The sequence below is a fragment of the Procambarus clarkii genome, chromosome 44 (genome assembly GCF_040958095.1).
Source record: "Procambarus clarkii isolate CNS0578487 chromosome 44, FALCON_Pclarkii_2.0, whole genome shotgun sequence".
Classification (NCBI taxonomy): Eukaryota; Metazoa; Arthropoda; class Malacostraca; order Decapoda; family Cambaridae; genus Procambarus; species Procambarus clarkii.
The window spans coordinates 17964923-17987422 of NC_091193.1; the positions used below are offsets into that span (position 1 = coordinate 17964923).

At 45.8% G+C, this 22500-nt stretch overlaps 3 protein-coding genes across 5 annotated transcripts in view; all 3 read right to left on the reverse strand.

The window, feature by feature from the left end:
• Positions 1-7388, reverse strand: part of inaE (inactivation no afterpotential E) — a 204230-nt gene extending 196842 nt beyond the window's left edge. For both annotated transcript variants that reach the window (XM_045725885.2, XM_045725884.2), the window contains exon 1: positions 6514-7388. In XM_045725885.2, the coding sequence (XP_045581841.1) occupies positions 6514-6608 (95 nt within the window). In that variant the 5' untranslated portion in view covers positions 6609-7388. The remainder of the gene's footprint in view (positions 1-6513) is intronic.
• Positions 7389-7941: 553 nt separating this feature from the next.
• On the reverse strand, positions 7942-8310 carry LOC138350158 (circumsporozoite protein-like). Its single transcript, XM_069300482.1, has one exon. The coding sequence runs from the start codon at positions 8308-8310 to the stop codon at positions 7942-7944; it is 369 nt and encodes a 122-aa protein (XP_069156583.1).
• Positions 8311-20559: 12249 nt separating this feature from the next.
• The window catches only part of LOC123745382 (uncharacterized), a 6019-nt gene continuing 4078 nt past the window's right edge, over positions 20560-22500 (reverse strand). For both annotated transcript variants that reach the window (XM_045725883.2, XM_045725882.2), the window contains 2 exons: positions 22204-22365; positions 20560-21603 (listed from right to left, as the gene is read on the reverse strand). In XM_045725883.2, coding sequence (XP_045581839.1) covers positions 20725-21603; positions 22204-22365 — 1041 coding nt within the window. In that variant the 3' untranslated portion in view covers positions 20560-20724. The remainder of the gene's footprint in view (positions 21604-22203; positions 22366-22500) is intronic.

Here is a 22500-nt window from a genome sequence, read left to right on the forward strand (position 1 = left end):
CCCGCTCCTGTGCCAGGTAAGTTACGGGCTCACCATAGCCCGTGCTACTTGCCCCGCTCCTGTGCCAGGTAAGTTACGGGCTCACCATAGCCCGTGCTACTTGGAACTTGTTCCGAGTAGCTGAATCTATAGCAACATCTGAGGGCATGACCACCACGTCGCGGGGAAGGCCAACTGTGTTGTGTGTGTTGGCCAGCTGCATGGCTATACCATCCTCTCCTCTCTCCTCTCCTTTACTGTCTCCTCTTCTTTGGTATGTGCTACTTTATTCGGCGGAAATTAGCGTTGTTCAGGGTTAAATTTGCGTCGTTCAGGGTAAAATTTAAAATTTACGTCGTTCAAGGTAAATTTGACGTCGTTCAGGGTAAATTTTTGGCGTTCAGGGTAAAAATTACGTCGTTCTGGGTAAATTTATGGCGTTCAGGGTAAAAATTACGTCGTTCCGGGTAAATTTACGTCGTTCAGGGGTATCTTTACGTCGTTCAGGGGTATCTTTACGTCGTTCATGGTAAAAATTACGTCGTTCAGGGTAAATTTATGGCGTTGAGGGTCAATTTACGTTGTCCAGCGTATCTTTTTAATTTTGCTCGTTCATATTTTTACTTTTGTTCATTGTAAATCAGCACTGTCATCATACTTCCACCACTACGATGGTGGAAGCAGTAAAGCAGTTTACCTAGCCGTAAAATAGGTACCTGGGTGTTAGTTAGCTGTCACGGGCTGCTTCCTGGAGGTGGAGGCCTGGTCGAGGACCGGGCCGCGGGGACACTAAAAAGCCCCGAAATCATCTCAAGATAACGATACCTGCAACCATTTCCGTCATCATCTTCATCATCATACAAGGGGCAACAATTCATTATATGGTTCACTGAACATAAACATCAACGATTTATCACTTGCAATAATAAAAAAAAAAACTTTGATCTATGACTGAAACAGAAAACACGTTTTTTGTTTTGTTTTTAAACTGCAACCCGTTTGCAACTATAGAGCTACAAAGCTCTAATTGTTGATTGTTGCAAGTTGTTACAAGAATCTCTCTCTTAATTGTTGATGGGTTCTATGGCAGTACAATATCAGCAATCGGATCTAAACCTCCATTCCTATAATACAAACAATCGTTTGCAATCGCTGCAACGTAAACAGTCGTTTTTACAACGAACAATCGGCCCCCATCCCTGCAAACAATCGCCCACCATCACTAGAACAACAATCGTTCCATAGTTCCATCTCTGCGACAACATGGTTCTCTACCCCCCTTAAGAAATACTATCTTATCACGAGCTATGTTAACTGATAAAGGTTCTATATCTGGCCCCTCCCTCCCTCCCTCCCTCAATCTCTATTCCCCCAATTCCCCCCTCCCTCCACCCCTACCCCTCTATCCTCCTTCCCCCTTCCCTCTACACCCCTCCCTATTCCGAAATAAAAAAAAAACACGTCTTATTAAAATAAAAGCCGGGAGCAAGCCGCAAGGGGAGTGGGTGTCTCCAATGCCATTAGCGAGTCTTGTTTTCTATAATGACGGAGCGTAACGAGGGGGTTCGCGATTACGACGAGAGGGTTCGGAAGCTGTCGGTAACGAGCGGAGGCTCCCCCACTCCCCCCTCCCCGTCCCCCAAACAGTCTAGTACCACTGCTCGCTAATGGTGAAGAAGGAGGAGGAGGAGGAGGAATACCATCATCACCGTTATTCTCACTATCACCGTTATTCTCACTATCACTATATTCTCACCATCACCGTTATTCTCACCATCACCGTTCTTCTCACCATCACCATATTCTCACTATCCAACATTATATTTTAACTATCACCATATTCTCACTATCATCATCGTCGTCAGCACCGGCATTCGTATCACTATTATCATCTGCACCGTCGTTATCAGGATCATATTTGTCCACCACCACCTTCATCATCATCACAGGTATTCATCATCACTCATTATCGCCGTCTTGTCATCAACAATTCCCTCGTCAAAACACTTGGCTAAACAATGATTGGGTTGTGTGGTGCGCTCTCTCTCTCTTTCTCTGTCTGTCTGTCTGTCTCTCTCTGTCTGTCTCTCTCTCTGTCTCGTACAGGACGAAGCTGAAGCCAACAGCGTACCAGAGCCTTTTTTTAGTCTGGCCGATTTGCACTGGACCTCCCAATAGGGCCTAGACAAACTACTACACTGGACCATCGTTCAATACTCACCAGCTTTCGCCCGTTCGTGAGGTCCTCCGGCTTCTTTCCAGGTAATCCAGAACGCGCGCCACCCTCACCCAAAACTTTAGCTTACAATACACTGTCAAAAAATCACAACACGGGCTCACCATAGCCCGTGCTGCATGGACACTTCGTTCCGAGTAGCTAAATCTAAAACAACAACAACAATCACAACACAAAATCACAACTCACGCTCATAAATTAATCTTTACAACTGGTTTCTGTATCGCTGGACACCACCCCAGCTGAGGGCGCACCAGAAACCGGGGCGTCTCGGGTCTCCTTAAGTGAGGAATGAGTGGGTGTGTGTGTGTGTGTGTGTCTATCCACTTCTCAGGGAATACAAATGCGGTTGAATCGCCTCGTTTAGTGTCTGGGAGATGGTTCAGACGAACACCCGAAAGCATTCGCGTCTGGTTTTTGGTTGCTGACCAATCAGCGTCCGGGAGGAGTGTCAACAAGTCAGCGATGGTAGTTATAACCCTCGTTTGATGACCTTGACTGGGTACCTCGATGGGGGTCCACGCCCAGGGTTCATGAAGCATATTAACAACCTCCTACGAAACCTGTTCATCTTTCCTTAATCGCGGCTTCTTTACATAAATTAAACAATGTATAAGCTTCGAAACTTCACAACATTATTGTTATTAACAACTTCATGGCGCTTCGGAGCTCGTAAACTGTTTAATAAATGTAAACACAGCCGCCATGATTGTTGAAAGATGTACTTGTTTCGTAAAGGGGGGGGATGCAAAAATGCCAGCCCGTCCTCCAAACAAAGATCCAAAAGTGATTCCATGCACCCGCCAAACCCCCTGTTTATGAATGAAAAGCGGTTTACACACGACTCACAACTGCTGACGTTCGAACATATCCGGAACAAGTGCTTCACTGACGAATTTTGTTCGAATCACAACGCTATAAATGCTTCACCCACGTACTACAAATACAAATAATCGCCAACAGAACCTAAACACCTAACCTAACCTAACCTATGCCTATATATGCACAATATGCTAATATATTATAATATTAATTTATACTTGAGAAAATTCCCGTTTTGAATGAACAGCTTATTAAAATTTATGAATGCGTCTGTGGGGTCGACCGCTGGATGTAATGGACTTGAGTCGAGGACGGGTTGTTCACTGACGAATTTTGTTCGAATCACAACGCTATAAATGCTTCACCCACGTACTACAAATACAGATAATCGGCAACAGAACCTAAACACCTAACCTAACCTATGCCTATGTATGCACAATATGCGAATATATTATAATATTAATTTATATTTGAGATAATTCCCGCTTTGAATGAACAGTATGTAAACATTTATGAATGCGTCTGTGAGGAAGACCGCTGGATGTAATGGACTTGAGTCGAGGACGAGTTGATAACGCTTCACGTTATCAAATGCTATGCGGGTCTTAGGTAAAGTCAGAAGTCAGCAATGCTGGTGAATGTGAGAGAGAGAGTTTATTAGATAATCACCTACGTCTTGGTATAAACTACTGCTTGTTGAGGGATTCCCTCGGTAGGCTACTATGGCCTTGGCCACCCATGAATTCTGGACACCCCCCTCCCTCCTTCCCCCCCCCCTCTCACCAATGGAGTCCGGAGTCAGCTCCACCCACCTATGAACTCTGGAGTCTGTACGCCCCCTACCCACTCACCCATTCGTAAAGTCTGCCCCCCCCCTTACCCACCTACGGTCTCTAGGGTCAGACTCACAGACTCTATAATCACCACTCCTCCATCCATGGACTCTGGAGTCACGACGAACTCTGAAGTCACCCCCCCCCCCTCCCTCTCCTCCACCAATCCAGATTCACTCGACCTAATTAATGATTAACCAATTAATCCATGGGATAACTTGGGCCATATCAGTCGATATCGTAAATTCCCTTCCCCCCCCAAGAACGACAGTGTAACAGTGTACACACTCCGTTATTACAACAGGTAACATTGTGCAACATCACTCAGAGTGCTCAGGTTATAGTCAACGACATGTATCAGTGCTATATCGACGGCTCAGTAGAAGTTAATGACATATATATATATATATATATATATATATATATATATATATATATATATATATATATATATATATATATATATATATATATATATATATATATATACAAGGAAAAAGCCCGCCTCAGAGAAGTGCGTGCCCCCCATGCAGGAGACTTCCTCCTGGCAGTACCCATGTCAGCAATGGGCGCGCGTCTAGATCCAGAATCCCTTCGTATAGCAGTGGCCCTCCGCCTTGGTGCCCCAATTCACACTAAATACAAGTGTATTTGCAACAGGGTGGAAGCAGATCAATATGGGCTGCATGGGTTGCATTGCGGAAGCACAAAGGGCTGGCATGCAAGACACAACGAGGTGTGTCATCAAGAGAAGCCTCGACTCAGCTCAGTGCCCAGCGGAGAGAGAACCTCGCATCCTAGGGGTCCAACACCTCGGATGATCTCACACTTCGCCCTGATGGCATCACTCTATACCCCTGGAAAAGAGGCAAACAGTTGGTTTGGAACTACACATGTGTATCCACTCTGGCTGACATCTATGTACACTTCGGTGCTGATCAAGCAGGTGGAGCGACCAACCACAGGGAAACAGCAAAATCACTCAAGTACAGGCGACTGGAAGGTCAATACACCTTTGTTTCCATAGCGTCTGAGACGCATGGCCCCTGGGGCAAGAGTGCCTCGGGATTCTCAAGGAATTAGGCTCCAAGCTCATTGACGTCACCAGAGACCCAAGAGCTGCCAGTTTTTTGTTTCAGCGCCTCAGTGTGGCGATCCAGAGGGGAAATGCCTGCTGCATCCTCGGTTCCTGTCCGGAAGCGGAGGAGCTTCAAGAGATCCATAACCTTTGAGCACTTTTTGTATCAACCAATGTATATCATATATTATATATATATATATATATATATATATATATATATATATATATATATATATATATATATATATATATATATATATATATATATATATATATATATATATATATATATATATATATATATATATATATATATATATATATATATATATATATATATATATATATATATATATATATATAACTTTAGAACACTTTCCCACCAGGAGACTCGAACCCTAGCCAGCACAGAAGCCTTCCAGCAACTGGCATCACAGGTACGCCTTAACCCTCTCCACCACCTGCTCAGACCCTTAAAAGAGATGGTAATTTCGGAGTATTTAAATACCCCAAAGATCAACACCTCCCAAGAGCACCAGAGCAAGTGAGGGGTCATTTATACGTTAATTTCATCAAGTCCCTGTTAATATGGGAAGACACAGTGTTCCTTCCTTCTTTTGAGAGTTGTGCCTTAATATATATATATATATATATATATATATATATATATATATATATATATATATATATATATATATATATATATATATATATATATATATATAGGTAGGTCCACAGGATGTGGACCTACTAGCCATCCAGGGGCTCTGCAATCACCTCCATCCATCAATAGGATCAGGGGAGCAGAGCCACCCACGGCTTATGGAGTCTTACCCATCCAGGGGAGATACGGAATTCAGCTCTCCATTACGGGATCTGGAGACTGGCAGACTGAGAATGAGATGTAGAGCGATTTCTCCCTTATTTAGCTGGCGATTTATGAACCAAAGTAAACTACGCTTGCTTACAGAGATTCGAACCCTGAGTCAACATTACGCAGCATGTGGCCCCGCACCTAATCACTGACGAAATCGGTAACGAAATCGCGAAAAAAATGATTAAACAGGCGAAAAATCGCCAGCAGCCCACGATACGGCCTCGTAATCGCCAAACAGTCAAACATCACATTGCGTAAACATTATCTAACCTTAATCATGAACTATGTCACAAGATATGACCATCGCAACAATTCTCTTTAATCGTGTATACAGAGATGACACATTACCTAAACACTGTGTTACAGCGCCCTACAGCCACACACAGCTTTGTGTATACTCTGCAAATTGGGTCTCCATGTTATTAAGGAGAGGTCCAAAGGAGGAGAATGTTGAGGAGGCCTAGAGGCCACACTCACGCAACAATGGCGAGGAAGACGAGGCCTAGAGGCAATGGCGAAGTTTCGGAGGCCTATAGAGGGCACACACACACACACACACACACACACACACACACACACACACACACACACACACACACACACACACACACACACACACACACACACACACACACACACGCTCACTAGCGCTCATGGGCAGGAAGGAAGCCGTCGGACAACTCACCATATTGTGTGGAGGATGAAGAGGAAGACTCCAGGCACCACCAGGTCGTCAGAGCCCACCGACCAGCGCCTCCTGAAGACCACGATGCCCGGCATGGCTCCAGAGTCCGGGATCCTCGGACGAGTTTGGGATCCTCGGAAGAGTTTGGGGGATCCTCGGAAGAGTCTGGGGGATCCTTGGAAGAGTCTGGGGGATCCTTGGAAGAGTTTGAGATATCCTCGGAAGAGTTTTAGGATCTGTTTGGAACGTTTTGGTGAGCGAAGATAAGCTGGGCGCTACTTGTAACTTTCCTGAGGGGGTTCCTTTAGTTTGATAAGCTTGGCGCGCGATGCACTGCTATTGCCAGTGACCGGAGATGAGAGTATTGAAGGTTGAGGAGAAGTTTAGGGCATCCGTTATGGGTGGAAGTCTATTGATTACTAATTTACCCGCCATTTGGTCGGAAAATTCGCATTTAGGCTGTATCAATACTGCCTTGTTGTGTTTCTGAGATCAATACTCATTTCCATATGGCGTGTCTCTTCCCCACACAGTTCCATTTTGCGGCCCACCAGCATAATCACTTTATACATACGTACGTACGTGTGTGTGTGTGTGTGTATGTGTGTGTGTGTGTGTGTGTGTGAGCCCACTGCTTCACTCAGACTATTATCTTAACATTGTACTGTAGGGGGAAAGAGTTCATGAGACGAGACCGCTGCCAGCAGGTGACGAGGAAATACGAGGGCTTGAGATGGGCTCCAAGACACACACACACACACACACACAGACACACACACACACACACACACGCGTGAGGCCGCCTGCGGAGCGCTGCCATGAGCTGCACACGCCACACTGCCCAACTCAGCACTGAGCAGCCAGCCAGCCAGCCCTCTCTCTCTCTCTCTCCCTCACTGATTCCGTCGCCTGGCACCCAAGCCACACACCGCGACTCCGGCGTGCTGGTGGTAGTGTTCACCTGATGGAGCCACCAAGATGCTGGTCGCTCCCCCCCCCCCCCCACCACACTCTACCACACGCCAGGCAATAAGTTGACATTGACAACAATGTAAGAACTCTTGTATATATATATATATATATATATATATATATATATATATATATATATATATATATATATATATATACATAAATAAAATAAATAATAAAAAAGATAAAGTGACGGAAATGTGAAAAGGAAACGGAGCTTCCTTCCTCTTCTCTCCCCTTACCTTTCTTTCCCTTCTTCTCCTCCCTTTACTCTCTTTCCCTTCCTTTTCTTTCCCTCCCCTTTTTCTCTGAAAGGGAGCAACATTCCTCCCCTATTTTCCCCTGCTTTACTGCTCATTTGATTGTTTACTTGTTGGAAAGAGGCTGCCAACCAGAAATAAATGTTGTTCCCATTCACGTGTGTTTGTATGTAAACACGTCTGTCTGTCTGTCTGTTCAATTTTGGAGACCAGAAGCTGGTCGACACTGACCAGTTTGGTCCCTGGCTGGTCTCTGGTCCCTGGCTGGTCTCTGGTCCCTGGCTGGTCTCTGGTCCCTGCTGGTCTCTGGTCCCTGCTGGTCTCTGGTCCCTGGCTGGTCTCTGGTCCCTGGCTGGTCTCTGGTCCCTGGCTGGTCTCTGGTCCCTGCCTGGTCTCTGGTCCCTGCCTGGTCTCTGGTCCCTGGCTGGTCTCTGGTCCCTGGCTGGTCTCTGGTCCCTGCCTGGTCTCTGGTCCCTGCCTGGTCTCTGGTCCCTGCCTGGTCTCTGGTCCCTGCCTGGTCTCTGGTCCCTGCCTGGTCTCTGGTCCCTGCCTGGTCTCTGGTCATCTTCACACCTTTATAACGTTCCTCTCCCCAGATATTTTCCAGCTGAATGGCGCTCCATTTTCACTCCGAATGAAGCTTTCCTCACCATGGTATTTCCCATTTAAATTCTCGTCTATTTAGGCGATATGATATTTCACCATTAAATAATATCCCCCCCCCCGACCCCCACCCCAACTGATGTCTGTCAACTTAATTATATTCTCCCCCACCCTGATGTCTGTCAAGTAAATTATAATAATTCAACCTCCCCTGATGTTTTACTGAACAATGCTTCCTACTCCCTCCCTGTATATAGCAGTTGAAGTTTCCTAAGGTAATTTATCGGTCAAATATTAATCCTATTAAAATTATGCATTCTGTTTGTTTCGCTAGCTACTGCTAACTTATGCTAATTTCACTCACTATTCTAACATCAATATCAGCTGGCACCCAGATAAGAGCCAACATCTAGAAAACCAGCTGGGCAAGGATGAAATTGTGAATCTTGAATGCGAGGAAAGATCTCTGAGTCATGTTGTAGTGTTAGAGTCAGCTGCTCGGAATAACAATTTCCGTGTAGCACGGGTTATAGTGAGCCCGTAATCCGAGTCATGATTAGCAGGAATCTTAAGCCAATAAATCAGTGCGCAAATATACTGCTAAACCACATAGGATTCCGGGATTTATTTCTAGATGCGTTACCACTAAAACTTCTAAAGTTGTAAAACTTCAGATTTATCTTTGCCCTTGTTAGGCCCCATTTAGATTATGTACTCCGTTTTGGTCTCCGTTCATTGGATGGGACGTACATTGACAGCAACGCTTACACGCAAAGATTACAATGGTCATCCCCAGGAAGTAGAGAGCTTCCTTATGAAGAGACATTAAAATACGTTTATTTACATTCTCTAGAAAGACAGAGAGCAAGGGGGTGACACTCGTAAATGGTGGACGAGGTATAATAAAGAGGATATAAAAAATGTTTTAAATGTTTAAACACAAAAAAAGAACACGAAACAATGTATCTAAATTTGGGTAAGTTTAGATTCATGAAAGACCTGGGTAAATACTGGTTTGGAAACAGGGTTGTTGATTTATATAACAAATTACCGGGAAACATAATTGACGTGGAATCGATGGGTAGTTCCAAGCGTTAACTGAAAACTCCACATCCCTGAAGGACTCGAACCCAGACAGCCACGAGCACTATGCAACTGGCGTACCTGGTATCGTAACCACTTGACCAACCGTGTGTGTGTGTGTGTGCGTATGTGTACTTACCTAATTGTGCTTGCAGGGGTTGAGCTCTGGCTCTTTGGTCCCGCCTCTCAACCGTCAATCAACAGGTGTACAGGTTCCTGAGCCTATTGGGCTCTATCATATCTACACTTGAAACTGTGTATGGAGTCAGCCTCCACCACATCACTTCCTAATGCATTCCATTTGTCAACCACTCTGACACTAAAAAAGTTCTTTCTAATATCTCTGTGGCTCATTTGGGCACTCAGTTTCCACCTGTGTCCCCTAGTGCGTGTTCCCCTTGTGTTAAATATCCTGTCTTTATCTACCCTATCAATTCCTACCCTAAATTTATATGTATGTGTGTGTGTATAAATCACGAAAGTTAACACGTGATGAAAAATGTGACAGTGTCAGACCACGGAGGAAGAATTGAAACAGGAATTTCCTTAAGTACTTTCGTATTTAATAATACGTCTTCAGAAGGGTTCATCTTCACCCTTCTGAAGATGTATTATTAAATACGAAAGTACTTAAGGAAATTCCTGTTTCAATTCTTCCTCCGTGGTCTGACACTGTCATATATATTTATATAAAGACCTATTGGCCTCGTATGGGCCAATAGGTCTTCTGCATTTCCCGGTGATATTCGTATGAGCACCAACCAACCAAGCTATTGCCCCGATATATATAATAAGCTAAACGATTATTATCCCTGAAAATTTTTTTCCCCAAAAAATAAGTTTTTCTTCTCTCGATATATCCTTTGTAAATTATGCTTGTCCCCCCCCCTCCCCTTAAACCCCCCCCCCCCAACACTCTCCCGGTATTTTCCCCGCGACGGATGTGGTGTCCATTTTTTACCCGCTAGAGGGGATGATCGGGAAAAAAACCTAATGGATAACACGGCTTTCCCAGCCCTGGCCGACGGTGCTGGATGGTACTTCCTTGATGCTCAAGAATGTCGCTTTACCACTTCCTTCCTTCCTGCATAATGTCTGAGGTCGTCATTGCAAAAATAATTGATTTGGCGTCTCGTGATAAATTGTGCTAGCAAATTCCCATCATGACGGTTAATTTAAAGTCACTCTCAGCTGGTGTGGTGTACCACTGTTGGTCACTCTCAGCTGGTGTGGTGTACCACTGTTGGTCACTCTCAGCTGGTGTGGTGTACCACTGTTGGTCACTCTCAGCTGGTGTGGTATACTGGAGTACCATTATCGGGGACGGAAACTCTTTTAGGCTTTTGGAGGTCACCTCCAGCCTAGGGGGCAGCCCATCGACGGGTCACCCATCCAGTTACTGACCATACCAAGCGGGTCCGTCATCTATAACCCTAGGTGATAGACCTAGGTAAGGGTGATAGACCTAGCCTAAAGCCCAATCATTAGTAATAATTTAAAGGTTAATTAGGCTAAATTATGTTAGAAATTTGTTGTGCTTTAGGGAAGTACCTTACTTTTTATTTATTTACACAACTATATTTTATGCAGCCAACTTGTACTGTTTGAAGGTATATGTATAAATAGTTTGTGATAGTAGTTATGTGATGCTATTGATTCCCGCCAAACACACACCGAAACTACGACGTTGGTACAACGTTCGAGCAAGTTTTAACACTTCCTAACCAGTTATAACAACCAATATAGCAAGTTGTAACAACGTTCTAATACGTCATAAACACGTTAAGCAAAGATGTAACAACTTTATTTCAAGTTGTAACAAGCGGAAAATAGAGACAGTTTCGATTTGTGTTTCCAGGGTTTCCATCCCACAGAATGGAGATTTGTAGTATGGGGGGGGGCGTGTGATCATATAATATCATCATGAACACGGGAATGATCGAATGAAGTAATTAAATGTGCAGAACTCCAAGTATACCTCACACAGGAGGCTCTACAGTGTACAATGCCTGGACATTAAATAATGTAATGTGGGAGAGTGTGACCCTGGGAGAGTTTACACACGGGGAGCTCGGACCTGGGGTGATCCGTCACTTGGCCGGCGGCTGCCACAGCCAGAGGAAGCCTAACCCAACCCTGACACACACACACACACACTCGCAGTGTTAATTTGATAAAAACAAAAGCAAAAATTACGCACGGAAAAAATATTGTATTTTCTGTCTTACCAACTTTTCACTAAGAGTTTTATGTAAGTCCGAAACTAAACTACATTTTTGTTTTGTTTACCCCGATCCTCCAGGCAGGAGAGACACGGTTGGGTTCGTTTCCCTTCACCTCATGCCTGTGACTACCTAGCAGCAAAATATGCATTAGGGAATAAATAGGCACCTGCTGATGGGGGGGGGGGGTTGCATCCTGGGGGAGATCAACTAGGACCCCGACAGCGGAAGTTACTTATACATGGCCACAAAGGTCACTCATCCGCCATATCCATCTTGCCCTCCGGCAGGGTCGAGGTCTGTGACATTCCTGCAACGGAAGACTTTATCGCCGAGCTCTCAGAGCTGCTCTACAACACCGACACCTCCTCCCTCCACTCCATCCCAATGCAACCGCTAAAGTCCGTCAGTAGTGGCCCCACAGGAGTGGCCCCTACAGGAGTGGCCCCCACAGGAGTGGTCCCACGGGAGTGGCCCCCACAAGAGTGGCCCCCACAGGAGTGGCCCCTACAGGAGTGGCCCCCACAGGAGTGGCCCCCACAAAAGTGGCCCCCAACAGGAGTGGACCCACGGGAGTGATCCCACAGGAGTAGTCCCGAGTGAGTGGCCCCGTTCCATAAAGAACCACGGCCCCTTATGAAGCAATAAGAAGGCTTAATAACTCCTCATATATCTTCATTATTTTGGGCGGGGTGAGGAAGGGATATTCTGAATTACAGTTGGTGGTCGCCATACGAACTCCTGCAGGGAAAATTACATAATACCTACACAGGAAATGTGAAATTAAAGTACGCTTTTATATATCAGACAAAAAGTATGGTTGTTATTGATAAAAGATCGGTTACCGAGGATAACAATAAGGCCGTCCGCCAGCCCGTCCAGTTTAGAGTGGAAGCTTAATGAGGGATTTGGTGGTAGCTTATCTCAATAAAGAAAGAGTCGCCGGGTGTAAGGGTCCGTTCATTCTGTCAACCTCGCTATCCGTGACGTCATGGGCGATATCTCCCCCCCCCCCCTTTCCTAACCAATCAGCTTGCGAGAACACTTCCCGCGAAAACTTCAGCGACGCGCCATTGGACGGCAAACTATGACGTCACGATTGGGGAGCGCGAGGACTATCTTGTGATTGGCGGAGCGGTCATGGTGGAGGTGAATCAATACACGCCTACCTCGCTCTAGCTACACTACAAGCTGGTCCAGCTAACCGTGGCTCCTCTCCTCTTCTACATTGTCCAGTATGTGCAAATGGTTGGAAACAATAATGATAATGACAGAAAAAAGTTACAGGCCCTGGAGACCCCGCCTAGCTACGCCCGCTCCAGGGGGTTCCTGGGAATGCATGAGATAAACAACATAATTGGAGGATTCAAAGCGCTTAATGATTTGATTGTATATCTTGAGCAGTGCTTGTAGGATCTTTTCTCTACTTATAAAGTAGGCCAACGTAATTTGTTAAATTTTGCCTTTATGTAATAATTTATTTATTTATTTATTTTAAGGTAATTAGTTATTTGAGTTTAACAGTCTTTAAGAAACACATTTGTGGGCATCCGCCAGTGATATAGTTGAAGGAGGAGTGGCCGAGGGAGTATCAATATGGTCGTTCTCAATATGTGCTCATATATTCCCAGTCTCCTGTGTTGATGGTCATGGCCTAGGCTTATGGAGAGCCTAGTGTGTGCTGGGTGGCACCATCACCCCCCCCCCTTCCCTGGTGGGTGCCACACTGACGGTGTGGCACCTGTAGGAGGCACCTGTAGGAGGCACCCGATGGAGATGTACTCTCCGTTATATACTCGTGTGCTTGCAGAGCGAATTTCAGTTCCTGGGTCTCGCCTTTCAGTCACCGGTGGAATATCTTTTTTGCGTAATATAGCAATGCCTCTAAGAATCTTACATGTCGTGAGCATATCGCCTCTAAGAATCTTACATGTCGTGAGCATATCGCCTCTAAGAATCTTACATGTCGTGAGCATATCGCCTCTAAGAATCTTACATGTCGTGAGCATATCGCCTCTTACTCTCTGGTTTCCTCAGGCTTCACTCGTCGCTTGGTTCTCCCAAGTTCACTGACTAATCTTGTAGCAGATCTTATATCTTCGGGAAACACTAACACGGAGGATCCTACATCATCAATGTTACTGATATATGTACAAAAGAGTGAGGGGTACTAGCACTGGCCCCTGCGGTGCTCCGCTTGTCTTGGTCTCTAATCTCACTGCTGTTAAGACCGTCCTTTTTTTATAGAAATTATCTCGTCAAGTTCATCGCACTTCCGGATACTCAGCATGTTTCTCAAATTTGTGCAGCAGATTCCTGCATGGAACAGTTTCGATTCCCTTCAGGTAATCCAGGAAGATGCAATCAGCCCATCCTTCTGTATCTTGTGATATCATTGACATCTTGTCATCTAACTGGTTTGTCAGACACGACTACCTTTCGCCAGCCCAGTGTTGTAGCTTTGCCACAAAATTTGTCTTCCCCCCCCCCCAAAAAAAAAAAAAGTTCCAATAGTTTCTTCCTGTTTAAATTGTTTAGGAGCTTTCAGTGTGAAATGTCAACGTTTACCTATCAGTGACTACGGATAGGTGAAGTTTAGCTCTTCACGCCCCACCGTCTAGCCTTGTTGTATATACCTGTGGGGTAAAGTTTAATCGGCTGCGTTTGCAGTCTTCCAACTTTCTGATAGTTCTTTGTAAGTAACTGGTGCTGGCTGGGATGTTGATGTCTACAGTCTCTTTAAAGAAAACCTACCCAATTTAATTTTCATAGATCCCTACTAGGGCTCTATGGAAATTAACCAGAGACCCAGTTAGCTCTGACTTTTCGTCCTTGTAACCGACGGATCTGAAGCAGGAGCAATGTGGTTACCCAATGTATATTGTGTTGTGGTTTAGGGTTCGAATGGCTTTTTTTTTTTTTTGCAGAGGGGTGTTAAGCACTAGATTACTATTAAGATTATCATGTGTATGCTCAAGTTTGCTAGTGAACGTTTCGGGTTAAAGTGTGGAGGCATTGTTAGTAACAGTTCGGCCCGTCCGCATAAACAAAGTCCCCAAAGTCCGTTCCACGTACCTGACGAACCCATGTTTATGAATGAAAAACGGTTTACACACGACTCACAACTGATGACGTCCGAACACTTCCGGAACAAGTGCTTCGCTGACGACTTGTTCGAACCACGACGCTGTAAATGCTTCACTCACGTTCTACAAATACAAATAATCGCCAACAGAACCTAAAGACTTAACCTAATCTAACAATGCTTAAATATGGACAGTATGCTAATATATATAACAATATTAATTTATATTTTAGAAAAATTTTATTTTGAATAAACTGGACGTTAAAATTGATGAATGCGTCTTTGGGGTCGACCGCTGGACGGAATGGATTTGGTCTGAGGACGGGCTGCACAGTTTTGGTGTTGGGTTTCAGTTCTGTCGACCTCTGGATGGTTATTAAGGCAACCCTAAATGCTTACTGACCCAACAGCAAGTACTCTTTAGTTTTGAAGATAGCCCAGGGCTAAAATAAACTCAAAGGTGTATATACATCGAACAAATCCACAAGGACCGTGACGAGGATTCGAACCTGCGTCTGAGAACATCCCAGACGCTGCCTTAATCGACTAATCGACTTGATTGACTGTAAAACCCTGGTTTGTGCCTCGGAAAGACTGCAGGATCCAGTAAGTTCAGTAAAACTTCGGTTTCAGCTCTTTTACCATGTCGTAGCTCAGTCGATTAAGGCAGCGTCTGGGATGTTCTCGGACGCAGGTTCGAATCCTCGTCACGGCCCTTGTGGATTTGTTCGATGTAAGTATGTGGGAAGACCTCATAAAGGGCTGGCTATAAGGTCTGCCCACCATCGCTTCCCTCCTCACTATCTATCTGGCTCTGATGAAGGCCAATTGAGCCGAAAACGCGTTTAGCATTCTCTAATTCTTCAAATGTGTTTTTTTCGCATGTACTTTACCTAGTTGTGCTTGCGGGGATTGAACTCTGACTCTTTGGTCAAGAAAATAGTATCTTTGTATGATGTTCGCAGGAACACTCTGGTCTAGAACCTCACAGGTGTTTGATAACACTGTGTTAAAGGAACAGAACCCCATACCCCTAAAAGTACCTTGTGCACGCCCAGAGCTCCAGGGCCAAGAGTCTGCCACCCGGGTCGTGCACCGGCCGACGCCACCCGGGTCGTGCACCGGCCGACGCCACCCGGGTCGTGCATCGGCCGACGCCACCCGGGTCGTGCACCGGCCGACGCCACCCGGGTCGTGCACCGGCCGACGCCACCCGGGTCGTGCATCGGCCGACGCCACCCGGGTCGTGCACCGGCCGACGCCACCCGGGTCGTGCACCGGCCGACGCCACCCGGGTCGTGCACCGGCCGACGCCACCCGGGTCGTGCACCGGCCGACGCCACCCGGGTCGTGCACCGGCCGACTCCCCACGGTGGGCACTGGGCCCGATTACTCCAATGGACGACGTAAAAATACTCCGGACAAAAATGCAACACTGACTCAATAAAGTACCTCGCTTTATTGAGAAAGAAAAACGGAAAATACAATTATCAGAATTTTGCTGTACGTTCACTTTGATGTGCAGCGGAGCTTGGGATACAGTGGCGCGATACAAGAATACGGTGGGGCGATACAGGGATACAGTGACGCGACACAGATACAGTGAGACAGTGTATCCCAGTGAGAAAAATACAGTATGTAGAGTGAGAAAAATACAGGGGCTACAGTGGCGTGTTACAGGGATTAGACACTAAGGTAGCAGAATTCAAGGGAATATTTGATTACATGACATAGATTTTGTAATTGCAAACATAATGTGCACCCCTGACGCTCCAGCACTTGTGCATCTGTGTACAACCATGTGTTTTGTCCCTTTAAATATCAGCACATGTCAACAAAATATAATACTGTGTGGAACGGATTACCAAGCTAAGTGTACACAGTCGTAGGTTAGTATAAGGCACTTTAATACGACAGTTTCTTCCTCCACAGATCTCCAGTATCAGCTCTTGATACTGGTAATGGCTCAAAAGGGCCACCACTTACGGGCTATTCATGCCCGTGCCACCTTTTGGGTGGCTTAATCTTCATCAATCAATCGACAGTTTCTTGACGTTGGGAACGCCGGCAAGAACGGGCTGCGTTGACCAGAGCTTCAAATGCAATAGACACTCGCTACGCGGGGAGAGTTGACTAAGTTATTAAAAAAAATCCATCAATTTGCAGGGATAACGCAGAGTATTAGCTTTGGCTAGGTTAGGTTATGGTCAGGTTAGGCTATGTTAAGTTGGGATCAGGCAGGATAGATTAGGATGGGGGTGGGGGTCATGTTAGGCTGTGGATCAGGTTATGGTCAGGTCAATTCAGATCAGGGTAATGCCAACTGGGCTATGCACAAAAGATCTGTAGGCCTACCTCCACTAAACTTATTATCAAAAGACTCCAGATGACTTGATTCCTCTGCAATAAGGATGAAACAAGGTACAAACTGTGTTAGTTATAGCACACAATCTATTACTAAATAATTATTAAATTAACTTAGTTAAATAATTAAATAAATAACAAGGAAAAGCATGACAACAGAGGAGAGGAGTTCCTGGCTTAACCTTACCTTCACCGCTGACACCAACAAGCTGACGGCTCGCTGCCGCGTTGGGCGCCTCGATATCGACTTCCTAGTCGACTCTGGCGCCAACGCCTCCATCCTGCCCTACGAGATGGTCGAGGACTGCGGCCTGCTGCCCGAGATCGACAAGAGCTTCCGGGCTCGACTTCTCAATCCGGTGGCGGAGTTCCATCCTACCGTCCACGGCCGCCTGCGTATCTAGATGGAGTGTGAGGGCGGCGTGGTACTGAAGCCGTACCTGGTGGTACTCTCCCCCGCGATACCCATCCTGGGCATGGACGTGCTCTCGGGGCACAAGTGCGCGGTGACCTTCAGCAGGCAGCGTCCGGGGATGCAGATCCTGCGGCCCCTGATAAGGGGCCCTGTCACTCTAATTCGACCCCTCTTCGTCGAGTGCACCATCAAGGGGCCCCGCGACAAGTTCCGAGTGAACGCGATGATCGACTCCGGTGCCTCCTGCTGCTTCATGTCCCAGGACATGGCGCGGGAGCACAACCTGAAGGTGGAGAATATGACTACTACCCGGCGGTGCCATACCATCACGGGCACGACGGACGTCGTCGGATACAGCACCGTCGAAATGAAATTCCTCGGCCACTCCACCAGCGTCCGGCTCTGCGTCAAGGAGAACCAGGATGAGGTCATCATCGGCCTCGACGTCCTTCTTGACCTCGAGCTCAAGCTGAAGTTCTGAGCATGCGCAGGAGAAGGGAGTCTGCTCAGTTGTCTTTCAATTACCTTTTTTTTTTTTGTTAGTCATTATAACCACCTAATTATTATTATTATAACGCTATAATGGTCCAGGACGGACCGAGACGTCGACGTTTCTTCTTCATCTGGTGTGGAAGGCGCCGAGGCGGGAAGACACTGTAGCAGTAAGCCCGAATACGGGGTACACACCCAGGCTGCTCCTGTAGCCCTCTGGCCTGCGCTTGCCAACGAACTTGATCCGTAGAGCAGTGGTCTACATTCATGTCTTAGGGATCATTCATGCTACATTCATGCCTCATAATCAGGGATCGCGAGTTCGGTCCCCGACCGGGACAACAACAACAATTATTTGCCACGTTCCATTTCACCTAATGCCTCTGTTCACCTAGCAGTAACTAGGTACTCGGAAGTTGGACAACTTGTGGTGGTTGTATCCTGGAGGAAGGTCAGTAGTTTATGACCTTGGTGTGGTCCTCGATACGAGCCCAAAGTATACACAATCTGACGAAACGAGGTATCGACTGGGAGGATTGACTAGACGCCCAGCCTTAACTGTACACCTCTCTTCACCCAGCTCTGTTCGTTGTTAAACGATTTAGCGATTCGTTACTAAGGAAAATTAGGATTAACGACCTGCTCGAAACGTTATGCGTGCTAACGGCCTAGCAAGAATGTAGTAACTTGTATATACAGTATTTGTAATCCAAAGATATTTGCGTCAGTTCTACCAAACGTCCCGTTTTCTTTCGTAGTGAGATTTCAATTGTTTTATTGGTAAACTTAACTAACATTTACATCGTTAGCATTTTTTTTGCAATGCTATCCTATTTTTACAACTTTGGTGATAATTAGAGCTTGTATGGCCCACACCTTTGAAAAAAACTGTGCGTGTGCGCATCACACACACACACACATACATTCATATGTAACACGAGAATGTACGTACAAGAATGACAGTCTCTGTGGTGTAGTGGTAAGACACTCGCCTGGCGTTCCGCGAGCGCTATGTCATGGGTTCGTATCCTGGCCGGGGAGGATTTACTGGGCGTAAATCCTTAACTGTAGCCTCTGTTTAACGCAACAGTAAAATGTGTACTTGGATGAAAAAACGATTCTTCGCGGCAGGGGATCGTATTCCAGGGACTTGCCCGAAACGCTACGCGTACTAGTGGCTGTACAAGAATGTAACAACTCTTGTATATATCTCAAAAAAAAATATATATATATATATATATAGGACATACACGCTGTCTGTACACGCTGTATGACAGTCATTCATATACACGACTGAAACAAGCGAGGTGGTGGAGACCAAAACCGTCAATAGTTTCAAATAGTTATACAACAGTGTACTGGGAAGACTGAACACAACGAGCGTAGGTCTCAACCTGTAATTACACTTGGGTAATTACACAGGCTTACTGTCCCCGACAAAAATAAATTAATTATATTCGTCTTCTCTCATAGTACCGATTGCCCGAAACGCTATGCGTACTAGTGGCTTTAAGTATTGTATGTACTACCTCTATCTTTAAATCAAACAATGTTTGTACTGTAACTCCGCAACTATGTATGTACTTTTCCTAAATAAATTATTATATATTGTACTCCCATCCAAACCTCTACATACACCCCACCCAGCACCTCTACCTCCAAATCCTATAACAATGCCTCTACCCCTTCTGCGAACTCCCTATACAACGTTATTTACAAGCCTTCCTCCCCACACACACAAATCCCCCATACGCCCCCCCCCCCTCCTCTCCTCTCCTCCCCACTCTAAAGCCTGCCTCATCGATCTCTCAGCCCTTCATCCATCAAAATACTCTTCCTCGCCTTTTATTGAGGGATCAGAATTCCTTTTGTGTGGTGATGTCGCTCGGGAACACGTGGGAGCTTTAGGAGCGTGAGTGATGGGCATGGATATATATCTTCCTATTTCGAGTGCGTTTATTTAGCCTGGAGTTTCAATGCGTTTATGGCGGGAGGAGAGACCACAGACTGATGGCCTCAGGGAGGGAGGAAGAGTTTGTGCAGAGTCGAAAACGGCTCGAGACCCGACCAGACGCTGGTATGGGTGACAGTCTTTACCACAGAGCCACCTACTGGAGAGGTCCAGGTTTAGAATCCTGTCAAGATTATTCCTCTCTATTTATTTATATACAAGAAGGTACATTGAGTTTGAGTGAATACATAGCATAGTATTTACAATCTTGTAAAGTCACTAGTACGCGCAGGGTATACAGGAAATTTCGGGCATACAGGAAAATTGGTCACAATTGCTTGTGATCAATTACTGTAACTGGTGAGTGCATCAACGACCTCGTTTCATGCAGGTTATTTGACCATCAGGGAACGAACAAGTGGTTGGGCACCGTTCCTACCCAGATTCTTGTCCTCGTGCACATTCCAAATGCAATATAATGATGCAGACTTTGTGCCGCCTCCCAATAATTAACCTTTGCCTTCCTGTCCAAAGTGAGCCGGGTGACGTCCCATGACCATCCCGCAAGGCGATTACACTTTGGGTAAGATAAAAAAAAACAATTGTAAACTTTTATTTTCGTATACAAAAACTACTTTAACATACAAAATAGTTAAGACACGCACACCGACTCTGCCGATACAAAACGGTATATACAAATTAACATTTAGGCAAGAAATTCTTTGAAAAAAACATTACGAAGAGTGAACAAGATCTCCAGTTCATTAAAAGACTCCGGGAATCATGCGATAGGGAACCTCCTTACAATACTTGTCCCAGGCGGCGCCATACTTATCCCTGCACTTCTCCTCGTCTCTGAAGACCCTGTGGACGAGGAGAACCGTCAGGAAGATCACATACAGGAAGGGCCAGAAGGAGTAGCCTAGCCCCGGCAGGCACCAGGCCAAGGCAAGCACTAGTTCGAGCGTGTAGTTGAGGTGTCTCGCCACACCCCAACACCCTGATGTGAGCAGCTTCGAGCGCTTGGGGCCGATGGTACTCTTGTACTCAGCGTCTATGTAGGTAGCGGGCCTACCCCAGAGGTTACACTTTCCGTCGTGGGCCCGGAAGTACTCCTTCTCCCAGTCAATGCGATAGTTCCACAATATCGCGCACAGACCCAACACAAAAAAGAACATTGCAGCTTCCGCTGATACCAGAGGCGGGTGAGCCACGAGGTAGTAGGAAGTGTAGGTGTAAAGGGAAGGCACGAACACCAAACACCCCCAGCAGATGTAGTAACCAGCACGGTCCAGGATTATATCCAAGGTGTTGAAGTAGCCAGTTTCCCACCAGTAAAATTTTGCCAGATAGATGGTCTGAAGGGCGGCACATACGAAGTGAGCTATATTGAAACCATTCCTCTCCCAGCCCGCCAGGAAGAAGGCAACTACCAGTAGCTCCCAGGCGAGGAGGCCAAACCTGCAATTGGTCAGCTGCTTTACGTCAACACCGAGTAGTCTTGGGTGCAGCTCCATCCCGCGGTAGAATTCGTACACAAGCGGCTTTGGCTCAATCACCTCTGTCGACTCTGGCCACATCTTCCCCTTTACCAACAGGAAGATGCACAACACAAAAGCCAAAATATTGCACGATGCAAGGATCTGAAATAAGCAAAAGATGTAAAATAGTTTCTGAAGAAATCCAATTTTTTAATTTTATAAACTAGCCAGGGTACCCGGCGTTGCTCGGGTGAAAAACTTCAAACACATGTACATTTCTCACGACCTTCGTCGCTAATCATATTCCTCTCGGGCTCAGTTTCCCCACCTAAACCAAGCCATCAGTAGCCCATGCAACAAGTCAAATATTGACATTCCCTTTACAAGTTAATGCAGTTATGACATTCTGCAGAAAAATCAACCTACAGGATTCATCTTTATTCTGGGGGTTCCCAACACAATCATGTAAATATTATGCCGAATGAATCTTGGCGAGGATGGAGAATTATTTAGCGAGGATGACATTTGGTATCAAGCCGAGGGCATGTGGGAGGGGGGGGGAACAACCCCCATGTGGTCCATCATCTTCCCCTTGTGACCGCCACTCATCACCTACTAATCACCTAATCACCTGGCAAAATTTAGCCATGTTAGCCCCAAACGTCTGGCCTTCAACCCTAAACAGAATCCTATTTTATAAATATAGATGTTTTACAGATTGCGGTAAAGTAATTACAAATAACTGTAGTTTCACCGGCTCACATTTTGAAAATTGTCAACCAGATCGCAGGGGACGTTTGGATAAAAGACGACGAGGCTGAGGAAGGCGGCCAGCGACACCCAGAAGAACTGGAAGCCGTTGGCCCTGTACTTTGGTGTGTAGCCAAAGCTGGTCTGAGGGCCGTGGAACACCTTGCCTGGCACCTGAAACAAATTACTCTAGTCCATATAGAGCTTAAATTATAAGTCAGGCAAAAAAAAAATCAAATAACCAATAGTTAATGCATATAGTCTTTTCGATATTATAGAAAGCTGTAACAAATTTTATTGACATTATTA

Excerpts from the sequence above, each read along its gene's own strand:
- LOC138350158 (XM_069300482.1), bottom strand. The coding sequence starts at position 8,310 with ATGACCAGAGACCAGGCAGGGACCAGAGACCAGGCAGGGACCAGAGAC.